At 42.4% G+C, this 13,082-nt stretch overlaps 1 protein-coding gene across 2 annotated transcripts in view; it reads right to left on the reverse strand.

Annotated features, from left to right (window-relative positions):
- KNTC1 (kinetochore associated 1) overlaps positions 1–13,082 on the reverse strand; it is a 221,818-nt gene that overhangs the window by 54,399 nt on the left and 154,337 nt on the right. For both annotated transcript variants that reach the window (XM_073676226.1, XM_073676227.1), the window contains exons 54-56: positions 3,538–3,656; positions 2,954–3,089; positions 1,315–1,410 (exon numbers count right to left, since the gene is read on the reverse strand). In XM_073676226.1, the coding sequence (XP_073532327.1) occupies positions 1,315–1,410; positions 2,954–3,089; positions 3,538–3,656 (351 nt within the window). The remainder of the gene's footprint in view (positions 1–1,314; positions 1,411–2,953; positions 3,090–3,537; positions 3,657–13,082) is intronic.

Raw genomic sequence — 13,082 nt, forward strand, 5'->3', positions numbered from 1 at the left:
CTAAGTGACTGAACAGCAGACCTCTCCACTCCTCCCGACCTAATTTTGGAAATTACAGCCCTCTAGGAATGTATCTACGGATGCAGTGACTATTTTGATTCCACAGGTGTTTTCCAGAAATAAGTATGATTTGGTGTTACAGAGTGAAAATTCTAAACATGCCAGCTTACTGCCCAATACATTGTGCCCAGCTTGTGCTTCTTGAGACATGCACCCTATAAACTGTTAAGTGGGTTCTTACCGCTAGAGCAACGCCAAACGAGGATGCTAAATACCGTTTAGCCACACTATGGGGCTCAGCAGGTGGACATTTGGACTTGTGAGCTCAGATTTAGCTAAAGGGGGAATCATGTCACAGTTCCAGAGCCTTTGTCATGATAGTAAAGTGGAAACTCCCTATATTTCAGATGATGGACCTGAGTGGGGAATTTTTTATTGTGGGTTTAGTTGAAAATTTTATTGGAACAATTTTGGGGTACATAATATTTTGGTTAGTTTTTAAAGCTAGATTCACATTTATTCTGTGCTCAACGCTGATTACTTACATCAAGGTTTCCGTCTAAATCTCCAAAATACGTCATTTAGACAGGACCGTTCACTATAGAGGCAGATGAAGTAATTTTGGATTCCATCTGGCCTCTGTTCCAGCGGTATCCCAACTTTAAAGAGGTGGAGAAGAGTATGGCCAACTGCGCTTTTGTGCACACCTAAAAGGATGGGACACCGATGAATCAGAGGTCAAAGTGAGACCATCTGCCTCATTAGAATGAATGATTCCAGAGATTTTTGTCTGAATCCTTTTCATCATAGATTTATTGCTCCTATATTTACTTCACAACTGTTTCTCCCCTTCCTACATTGATAGATCTGCTTCATGCCACTGGTCTTATTATTCTGTGTCCTGTTATGTATAAATATGTGATTTTGTGTTATACTATGCCCGATGAAGAGGCCTGAGTAGTCTCGAAAGCTTGCTATTTATTACCATTTTTTCAGTTAGCCATTAAAAAGGTATCAACCACTGACTCCTCTCAAATTTTAATATTTTTCTATTTACTGGCTAACACGGTACAAAGATATATTTTTCCTGTTTTAAATATTACAATTTCAAGTGTCGGATATGTAGGTCTGAATAACTAGTACAATTACAGGCCTCATTCAGACATGCGTGTATCACAGTCCAGGTACGTACAAGTGTTGCCCGGACTGGATGCAGATCTACTGACCCGATCTTCACAGCTTCATATATACATTCATGGACCATGTTTCATGGATGTCTGAACTTGGCCTTAGAACTGTCATTTACCAGCTTACCATGTTAAATCCAAGCAGCTTTTGAAATAATCCACTCCAGAGTTGAGGGTCAAAAACTTGGTATTCTAAACTAAGCTCTGTCACCAATCTCAATGCCTAGAAGGGTAAAATAAGACATGTACAGTCCTTAGTAACCTCATATATAACGGCTATAAAAGCTTAGAATATATGGTGAAAGCTGAGCAGGATAGGCACCTATGAAGGTTAAAGCTAAAGTGGGGATAATATCTGAAGAACTAAGCTTGAAAGTGAATGCTCTTCTTATAAAGATTAAAGCATCTTATTTTTTTTTTACTGGGTAATTGGCTAAAAATTAAAAAGTGCCTAAAGCCATCACTATGGGCGAGCTTATAGGTGTTAACCATATAACTGCATACGGTTTATACACTCATCTTACTAATTTAGCAGCATATAGAAAGCTCCTAAACTCCAAGGGGTGACTGCAGGCAGGTGATACAGATCTCTGGAAAAACAGAGCTCAAGTTGTTATACTGATACATGAAGAAATGAATCAGCACAGAGTGTTACACCCATTTAAATAAACTAAGGACGAGATATTCAGAATCGTTGAATATTCAGATGTTTTAACAGGCAGCTGAAATGAGGCAGATTGTATCTACCTGCTCTAAAAAAGCAAAGCTTATTTTAGCCTTAAAAACAATTTCTTTAAGAAGTTTGAGCTGATTTAATAACGTTCTTTCATTCTTTTGGAAACAGAGGCAAGAAGAAAAAAAAAAGTGTTCAAAGGTCGACCTTCACTACGACTAGGATAATTTACCTGGTACAACCAAGTACATGAAATCACACTTTTTTCACACCGTCAGTTGGCACGTTACAGTTAATATTATTCTCTGATGTTATGTTTCTGCAGACAGGATACTTTGTGGTCAAATCATAATCCCACTAGAATGTTATGCACATTGATTTTACAAAACCATCGCTGTATTGCCTATAGTGTAAAAACTCTTCTCTTAATCTACCAGACATGATTAATGCTTGTCCGGGGTTCATCAGAAGGAAGTGAGTGCACAGCAGCCCAAATTAGGCCTCTGATTGGCTGCAGGGCTCATGGGACATAATATCCCATGAGCTTCGAAAGACCCGGTGCTGACATCCCTGCAATGATGCAGGCCACTGGAGGCAAGTATACATTATTTTTATTTTACAAGGGGAACTACTTTATTAAAAAATAGAAACATTGTCTACTACCTTTAAAAGGCACATTTCATAAGAAGTCTTCACTTAGTTGTTAAGAATTTCAAAAGAACAATATAATTTTTTTTATTTAAGTAGAAAACGTGCCAACATTTCAAATTATTATTTTTTCTTCATAATTTGCTTAATAAATGCTGAGGGAACCTCTGATGAAGATAATGTATTAGTAATAGGTTTCAAGACAAAAAGTGATTTTATATGAAATAAATAAATAAAAGCGACACATGACTGACTGTTCTGAAATCGCTCACAGATTTCATGCCTCAATCTTGAATTCAGTAGATTATAATGAAAAATTAATGATCACTTTACGTCAAAAGAGTGCCCCGTCCCCTTGTGCCTGAGTATTCTATAATCCTAAAGGCTAACAATGATCATCACTCACTGGGCTGAACAAATACTCTTTACTTTTCTTCACACTCACCCTGGCTTCATGACTGTGGTTTTTCCATAGGCCTTTAATCATTCCCTCTTTGGGACTGCTATGGAATGACTCTAGAGTGTATGGGATGTTTAATATTTCAAATTCGGATAGATAGGCATAACACTTCAGGTAATACCTAGACAAGAAACCATTGAGAAAATAGTTATCGCACTCTTTATACAAAAAAAAGTGTAAAATCACCTTGACATTTGCTCGAGATTTGGGCTAATACTCACAAGTGTCACCATTATTGAATCTTTTTGGCAACCAAACAATTTTTACAATTCCACATGTTTAGAGGTTTATTGATTAAAAGGCAAAGCTACTGCTAAGGTGGGCACACACCTCAATAGCCATTTCAGCCAACGTCACAACCCCGAGCATGCAAGTGTTCTTAATGAGGAGATAATAAGCAGCAGCCAGACATCTCAAGCAAGGCTTATCTCTCTCGTGGACAAGCGATCAATCCTCTAATCTACATGCACAATTTCTCCTCCCCCTAAGCTACAAATCCCAATATTAAACGTACATTCGATGGTTGGCCAGTCTCCCTGAAATTGGCGTGGTCAGCCAACGTTACTTACTTTACTTGGTCAATGGGTTTTTTCACAAGTGACACCACAGTCTCAGTGTCAGCCAAGTGGATTAAACATTGAAGAGCTCGACTTCGGTGTGCAAATGTCAATTTGTTATCACCAAATGGCTGTAAAAAAAATAAAATAAAAATACATTATATAAAACAAACAATACCATCACAATGGTGATTATTCCAATCTGTCACATAACAATAACATGCAACTTTTATTAACATGCAAGGTTATGTGAATGTAAACACATACGTTTCCAGAATCAATAAAATAATTTACTTAATCACAATTTATTTACAATTTCTTTATTAAAATGCTGAATATTTTAAATAAAGAAATTATAAAAAGATTACTTACCCATCTGGTAATTAATAAAGATGTACCTATCTGTTAGGCGCATCCCAACTGACTGGTGACAGTATATTCAGCTTACGTATGGACATATTCAAAAAGGGTTTTATGTTTTAGACAACCCCTTTAGGGTAGGGCCACAAATTCCAGCTGCTGTGGTATTTAGATTGATTATGAAATGCAAAGTTTGCATCTCAGCAAATAATGGGATTACTATGTTGATTCTATGTCAACCCTTTAATGACCAGGGAGTTTTTCTCTCACCTTCTTCCAAGAGACATAACTTTATTTTTCCAGCAAAAGAGAGGAAGCGGAGGGTTGTGAGATCCTTCTCTGGATGCCGGGATCTCAAAACTCAGATGTATGGGCCCAATTTTTGCTAAAAAGTGGGCCCTTGGGGGATACATTAGGGTTGCTTACGAACACTTTTGGCAATAACTTACATGTGGGAGCAAACACATGAGGAGATGTGGTTTGCTTGATCCAGTCTTACCATGTTTACAGTTTCTCATCTTTTATCCGTGTGATCTCTTATGTGGACGTATCAAGACTGGCTCATCCATTGTATGTTTATGAGGGAGACATAGTCATTGATGCCAGCATATTATATGTAGAACTCCTTTAGCACTTTACAGTCGATTTTTTGCATACTTATTTTCTATAACCGCTTGCACTATATTTGATATCTGTATATAGTGTTATATTTTTTTATTATTAATTCGATGAATTTTCTATGAATCTCTATATTATGCACTTTTTCCCAATGTATCTACTTCTATCTCTGGTGACATTCTATTATTGCACAATTGATTCTATATATTAGGAATGTCCACTATTCTGAGGGAATTCCTCTATCCGGTATTCTAGTAATAGAAGCAGACTAAGGGACCTTTTTAAACGCTTAGGAAGCCTTTGCAGGCGTTTTTTTAATTATTCTAATTTACTGAGATAATGACTAGTGTTTTCATTTGCTGTAAGCCATAATCCTCAACATTAACAGAAATAAACACTTGAAATAGATCACTCTGTTTGTAATGACTCTATATAATATATGAGTTTCACTTTTTGTACTGAAGAACTGAAATAAATTAACGTTTTGATGAAATTCTTATTTAGTGAGAAGCACTTGTATATATACGGACACAGGTAAATACAGTGGTGTGAAAATGTGTTTGCCCCTCCCTAATTTCTTATTCTTTTGCATTTCATTTGTCAGGGCTGTGGAGTCCTTTTTGGTGGAGTTGGTATAAAATGGACTGACTCAGACTCCTAAAATATATAATAAATTGGCTTCAGTAGCTCAATGCAGGATGTGCTGTAAATGTTTTCTTAAAGGGAATTTGTCACCCCCCTGGGAGTTATCAGACCGCTAATATGGGCATACAGGGTATAGAAAAGTAAATCTACACATACCTGTATGGCCCATGGTAGAGGTCTGATTGCAGAGAAAAGTAATTTTATCTGTTTGGTTTTCAACAGGAGTGGCGTCCGGGGGACGCCAAGCAATGCCCGCCTATCTGATTATTATTCCCTTAAATCGCCGCCTATCAGTCTAGTTACCATTTTCACTCCCCCGCATGTCACAGGGCGCTGTGACGTGAGCTTTTCTTCCTCACCTCCCGGTACATGCGCAAAGCACGGCTCTTATAGACCGCGCTTTGTTTCCTCCTGGCCAGGTTTGTATGAGCACAGTGCCACAGAAAACCTTCTTGTTATGTGCCGGGAGTCACTGGAGCGGAAGTCACAGTGACTCCCGGGTGCCTACGCAACAGATCACTGCAGCACTGTGCTCATACAAACCCGGCCGGGAGGAAACAAAGCACGGTCTATAACAGTCGCGCTTTGCGCATGAGCCGGGTGGTGAGAAACAAAAGCGCATGTCACATCGCCCTGCGGGGATAATAATCAGATAGGCGGGCATTGCTTGGCGTCTCCCGGACCCCAAGCCTGTTGAAAACCAAAAAGATAAAACTACTTTTCTCTGCAATCAGACCTCTACCATGGGCCATACAGGTAAGTATAGATTTACTTTTCTATACCCCGTATGCCTATAGATGCGGTCTAATAACTCCCAGGGGGTGAAAGACACCCTTTAAGACTTTAGGAAAGTTATGAAATGTCCTAGAAATGTCTGTTCTATTCCTGATCTAAGGATCTAGGCTTTTAGTTGAGGGAAATCTGTGCTGCACTTTATGTACATGCTCAGTAGTGAGGCTGTGCTGTGGAGTCAGAATCGTGGAGTCGGGAGTCAGGGAAATTGAGGAGTCGAAGGTTTAGCTTACTGACTCCACAGCCCTGATGGTTGTCACAATTAAATGTTTCAGATCACAAACAAATGTAAATACTATACAAAGATAACACAAGTAAACACAAAACACAGCTTTTAAATGAAGGTCTTTATTATTAAGAGAAAAAGAAATCCAAACCTACAGGGCCCTGTGTGAAAGTCATAAGTTACTTACCGGTAACGGGATTTTTCTGAGAGCAGGACTTTATCGGTTGACCATGAAAGCACCACGAGAGAATTACAGAGATGAAGAAGTTTAGGGAGGGACTACAGCTTGGAGCACCCTTCTCCCAAAAGTGAGATCAGACGAAACACCCGAATCCAGTCTATAGTGCCTATAGAAAGTAGACGGAGAAGACCAGCAGCCTTACATATGTCTTCTATCGAAGATACCATATGTCTTCTATCGAAATACCACAAGAGTTGAGCCTTCAACTCTTGTGGTATTTCCTCACCGCTGGATGTATAAGCTAGGGAAATAGCCTCTCTCATCCATCTAGCTATGGTGGACTTTGTGACCTTAGAGCCTTTCCTAACACCTTGGTAGGATATAAATAACAAACTGTCATTTCTAAATTCTTTGATGACCAAGAGGTACCTAATTACACATCTCCTTACGTCTAGCGTATGAAACTCTTCTTCTATCCGGTTACCCGGATTAGGGCAGGAGGGTAGGACTACTTCTTGGAGTCTGTGAAAATGGGTAGCTACTTTAGGGAGATAAGCAGGATCAGGTTTAAGAATTATTCTATCATCCAGGATCTGAGTGAAGGGCAAGGCTGAAGACAGGGCATGAATATCACTAATTCTCCTAGCAGATGTTAAAGTTATCAGAAGTGCTGTTTTAAGGGAGAGGGACTTAAGAGAGGCTAACTCTTTTGGTTCAAAGGGTGGACCAGTTAAGGCTTTAAGAACCAAATTTAGATCCCAGGGTACAAATTTGCTTTTGACAATGGGCCTGGACCTAAAGGAAGCTTTAATGAAAAGAGAAATCCAATAATTACTCGCCAGATCACAGCCATCAGCTATATAAGGCACCTAAGGCTGACACCTGAACCTTCAGGGTGCTAGTGGCTAGCCCTAACTCAAGACCTTTTTGCAGAAATTCTAGAATTTTACTTATTGGAGCCTCCTCACAGACTCTGGAACCGGAAAAAGATAAAAACTTCTTCCAGGTCCTCACATAAATTCTGGTTGTAATAGGTTTACGGCGACGCATTAAGGTAGCTACCAGGCCTTGGGAGAACCCCTTTTTTCTTAATAGCTCCCCCTCAAGTTCCATACTGTCAAGTGGTGGGCAGACACTTCAGGATGGACTATTGGACCCTGGAAGAGGAGATCCGGAACTTCTGGTAGAACCCAAGGATCTGACACAGACATGCTCCTGAGGCATGAGAACCAGGGCCTCCTGGGCGAAAAGGGTGCGACCACCAGAACTCTCGCCTTGTCCTCCCTGATCTTCCTGATAACCATAGCATAAGCTAGGCTGAACCCCCAAGGTATTTGGAGAGCGTCTACTGCCAGGGGTTTTTTTCGAGATTCAGGGAACAGAAGAGCAGAGTTTTCCGATTTAACCTTGTAGCAAACAAGTCCCCATCTTCGGACAATTTGGGAGAAAATGCCCTGATTTAGTTCCCATTCCCCTTGTCTCAGGGTATAGCGGCTTAAGTAGTCTGCCCTTGAATTTTCTTTTCCCTTTATATGAAGGGCTGTCAGGGAACGAAGATGGCATTCCGAGACCTGAAAGAGATGATCCGCCACTCTCGTCAGAGATCTTGGTTCATGTAAGCTACTGCGATTTTATTATCAGAGAAAACCTTTACGTCACGTTTTTGAAGAAAGACTAGAAAATAATTGACTGCCCAGTCTATCGCTAGCAACTCTTTACCGTTGGAGGAGACACTTTTCCGAATTAGACCATGACCCATGGGTTTCCATATCTCCCAGATGGGCCCCCCCACCCACTGGAACTGGCATCGGTAGTAATTATTCTGGTTGTTCTAAAAACCTAGGGAACCCCTCTGGATAAGTTCACTTCATTATCCCACAACTGTAAGGATTCAACAGACCGGGGGAACAAGGAAAACCTCCCCTCCAACATAACTTCATTATGCAGTACATCCCATTGTAAAACCCTGGACTGATATTGTGCCCACAGAACCCCAGGAAGGCAAGATGTCAGGGTACCTAACAGACATCGCAGCTCTAAGGGACATGACTGGGTTTGACACTGCCTTTCTCACTTGATACCTGATCTTTAGTTTTTTTGGCTTCAGGGAGGTAACATGCCTGAGAATCTGAATCCAGCATAACTCCTAAGAATTGCTGAACTTTTGTGGCCGTTAACCTAGATTTATTCAAAATGAGCACCCAGCCAATATTCTCTAAGATGGAGATCACTATTTTTAGATGCTTACTACATTGGAGGGCCGAATTACCAACTATCAGGAAATCATCCACATAAGGGATAATATGTCATGTTCTCTGACATGAGCCATTAACTCTGCCACAATTTTGGTAAATATCCAGGGGGCTATGGCTAAACCAAACGGCAGGGCACTATATTGAAAATGCTTGATGAACCCATCTATAACCACGGCGACTCTAAGATATTTCTGGTAATCTGAATGGATAGGTACATGGTAATAAGAGTCTTTCAAATCCAAAACAACCATGTAACAATCTGAAAACAGCAACTTTATAGATTCCATTTTGAAGGTGGGGATTATCAGGAATTTATTCAGTGCTTTTAACTTTATAATACACCTGAAAGAACCGTCCGGCTTAGAGACCAGAAAGAGAGGGGAGTAAAATCCCAACCCTCTTTCGGATGACGGGACCTCCACCAGGACTGCTTTATGAGCAAGGCCCAGTACTTCTTCCTGAAGAGCGAACTGTTCTGATATAGCGGAACGGACCGGGGTTAAGATAAACCTTCCACGAGGAACTGCTTGGAACTGGAATCTCAGACCCGAACATATTAGATTAAGGATCCAGTTACTGGCTGAAATCTTTGTCCAGGCATGTAAGAAGCCCGTCAGCCTCCCCCCTACCTGGGCTACGAGTCATTGATTCGAATTCCGGGGCTCCCGAGTGGAAGAAGACGTACTGAACAGAAGACCTCTACCTTTCGGTTTACGGTCTTTCCATTTACCCTGGTCTCTCGGTGGCCTTTTACGTACAAATCTTCTGTGAAAAGACCGCTTATAGGCAGGCATGGACAGGCAAGGGAAACCTTTCTTCCTGTCGCTTGCTTTGTCTAGGATTTCATCCAGGACTGGACCGAAGAGATGTTCCCCTTTGCAAGGTATAGCACGGAGTCTAGTTCTAGCCTGGATGTCACCCGGCCAACACTTGAGCCACAGAGCCCTGCGGGCTGCATTAGACATGGCGGCCGATCTAGCAGCTAACTTAACAGAGTCCATGGAAGCATCTGCTAGGAAGGCTGCTGCCCCCTGCACGAGTGGGATACTAGACAAGATCTCTTTCCTGGATGTATTGTTTTCTAAATGCGACTCCAGCTGATCTAGCCATATCATCAAAGACCTAGCTGTACAAGTTGCGGCAATTGCTGGTTTTAAAGCCCGAGCGGTTGTCTCCCAGGTGCCTTTGAGAAACATATCCGCTTTTCTGTCCAGACGAGCTTTAAGGGCCCCCATATCATCAAAGGGGAGAGATGAGTTTTTAGAAGCTTTAGTTATAGCTGCGTCTAGTTTGGGAGGAGGAGGCTGAGTCCTGAAAGGGGTACTTTCTTTTAAAGAATGGGGGGAGAGAACCCTTTCTTTCCAGCCTTTGCCACTCTTTAAGGATTAGATCCTGAAGTTTATCATTAAACGGAAAACATTTTCTCTTCCTCTGCCCCAGTCCTCTGAACATGAAGTCTTGGACTGACTTCTCTGGTCTGGGGTCCGTAATGCCCATGGTTGAGCGGACCGCTTTAACCAACCCGTCAACTTCATTTAACGGAAAGCAGTGCTGGCCTGAACCACTATCCGAGGATGAGGAGGATGAAGAAGATGAATCGCCAGAGTCCACCTCCTCGGCTGACGATGGGGAATAATCAGGAGTTGGGGAGACCTCATAATTAGCTTCCTTCCTCTTAGACTTTTTAGAGAGGACTTTGCTCACCTCTGACTTAACTAGGGATTTTAAGCCTGAGGAGAAACTAGGGGTCTCATCCGCCAAAGTTTGGTTTATGCAGGACTGGCACAGTCTTTTGGAATACGAGTCCGCCAATAGGGCCTCGCATAACGCACATTGCTTGTGTTTGGTTTTGGAGGTACTCTTCTTCCCCTAAGCGGATAAGAAGAAGGGACACCTTATTACCTAAATTAACTTTCTCGAAGATCACTTACCCAGAGCTCAAATAGCTGGTACCGGTTTAGCTGCAGATTCGTCCATCGTGTTAGAGTCACGATGAGCGGACCAGGTTTGCCTAACCGAAGTCCGAGAATTGCTGGTGACTCGGGGGGGGGGGGGGGTTGTGTCTCCTGGGGCTCCCCAGGCGACCGCTGAGATGGTGAAAGCGGCAGCCACAGCATTTGCTGCTGCTCGTCTTCAGAATCCATTAACAATAAAGACCTGAAGTAGCTGGGAAGCCGAGAGCAGCGCTATCTGGATGCTTAAATAGGAGCGTCTACTTCCCCTTAATTCGCTCTTTTTTTCGATCGCCATCTCCTGGTTGGAGGGGAGATTGCAGCGCTCATCCAGCGTCTGTATGCACGTGAACCGGACTTCCTGTTTGGTCACATGACCGCCCGGACATCATCATGCCCCGCCCTCGGCCTAGTAAAAGACCGGAAGCATGTGGCGCCGAACATAGAGGTGCCGCTCCTGCAATCGGCGCTTTCTCCCTCCAGCTGCCTGCTCCAGACAGGGCCGCAGCGCCAGCGTTCACTTGCTGCTAGGGGCGGCCCTACCCCGGCTGGGGTGCCGCTCCCTCCAGCGTCCTGCGCGCAGGTTTGGGGCTGCCAACCCCAGACAGGGGCGCAGCCCCCCAATGCTGTGCCCACCTCAAGTTGGGGCTGCAGTCTCGAGATAGGGGTGCAGCCTCCGTCATCACGCTTCATCTGGCTGGAGCTGGCGAAGCTCCCACAGCCCAGGGCACAGGACGGTACCGGAGCTGCTGATCCCAGACAGGGGCGCAGCTCGACAGCACGCTTCTTCCGGACGTCTTCACAGGTAAGCCTGTCAGAGGTTCCCTCCATCAAGGACAGGAAACCAAACTGAGGCAAGAAGAGAGGGCCGTCCCTTTTAAGCCTGTAGGTTTCCTGTCCTTGGTGGGTGGATCCCCTCTTTTGTGGTGCTGTCATGGTCAACCGATAAAAATTGACTGCCCCCCCCCCCACACACCCTTAAAACATAAATTAACTGTGGTTTATCACATCTTTCCCTAGCTACATACATGCCTGATTACTGCCACACCTGTTCTCAATCAAGAAATCACTTAAATAGGACCTACCTGACAAAGTGAAGTAGAACAAAAGAGCCTCAAAAGTTAGACATCATGCTGTGATTTAAAGAAATTCAGTAACAAATGAGAAACAAAGTAATTGAGATCTATCAGTCTGGAAAAGGTTATAAAGCCATTTCTAAAGCTTTGGAAGCTAAGCACAGTGACAGCCATTATCCACAAAAGGCAAAAACTTGAAACAATGGGGAACCTTCCCAGGAGTGGCCGGGCCAACCAAAATTACCCCAAGACCACAGCGACGACTCATCCAAGAAGTCACAAAAGATGCTACAACAACATCCAAAGAACTGCAGGTCTCACTTGCCTCAGTTAAGGTAAGTGTTCATGACTCCACCATAAGAAAGAGACTGGCCAAAAATGGCAAGAAAGGCAGAGTTCCAAGACGAAAACCACTGCTGAGCAAAAAGAACATAAAGGCTCATCTCAGTTTTGCAAGAAAATATCTTGATGATCGCCAAGACTTTTGAAAGAATACTCTGTGGGCTGACGAGACAAAAGTTAAACTTTTTGGAAGGTGTATGTCACATTACATCTGGCGTAGAAGTAACACAGCATTTCAGAAAAGGAACATCATACCAACAGTAAAATATGGCGGTGGTAGTGTGATGGTCTGGGGCTGTTTTGTTGCTTCAGGACCTGGAAGACTTGCTGTGGTAAATGGAACCATGAATTCTGCTGTCTACCAAAAAATCCTGAAGGAGAATTTTCAGCCATTTGTTTGTGACCTCAAGCTGAAGCGCACTTGGGTTATGCAGCAGGACAATGATCCAAAAGACACCAGCAAGTCCACCTCTCAATGGCTTAAGAATAACAAAATTAAGACTTTGTAGTGGCCTAGTCAAAGTTCTGACTTTAATCCGATTGAGATGCTGTGGCATGACATTCAAAAGGCGGTTCATGCTCAGAAACCCTCCAATGTGGCAGAATTACAACAGTTTTGCAAAGCTGGGCCAAAATTCCTCCAGAGCATTGTAAAAGACTCATTGCCAATTATTGCAAATGCTTGATTGCAGTTGTTGCTGCTAAGGGCGGCCCAGACAGTTATTAGGTTTAGGGGGCAATCGCTTTTTCACACAGGGACCTGTAGGTTTGGATTTCTTTTTCCTTTAATAATAAAGACGCTCATTTAAAACGGCATTTTGTGTTTTACTTGTGTTATCTTTGTCTAATATTTAAATTTGTTTTGTGATCTGAAACATTTAAGTGTGACAAATATGCAAAAGAATAAGAAATCAGGAAGAGGGCAAACACTTTTTCACACCACTGTACATACATGTATGTTATTATATCTTTTATCACACAACAAACAGCTTTTCAGATACAGTGACTGTGCTAAGAGACATTGTCAGTAAACGAAAAAAAGTGTATTGGGAATTATATGCAGTGACAGTAAGAAGACAATGAATATTTTTTTCCTGAGAAAAATTGTTT

Source organism: Phyllobates terribilis, unplaced genomic scaffold (genome assembly GCF_046119375.1).
Source record: "Phyllobates terribilis strain yellow unplaced genomic scaffold, ASM4611937v1 Scaffold_1__5_contigs__length_1240528914, whole genome shotgun sequence".
Taxonomy (NCBI): Eukaryota; Metazoa; Chordata; class Amphibia; order Anura; family Dendrobatidae; genus Phyllobates; species Phyllobates terribilis.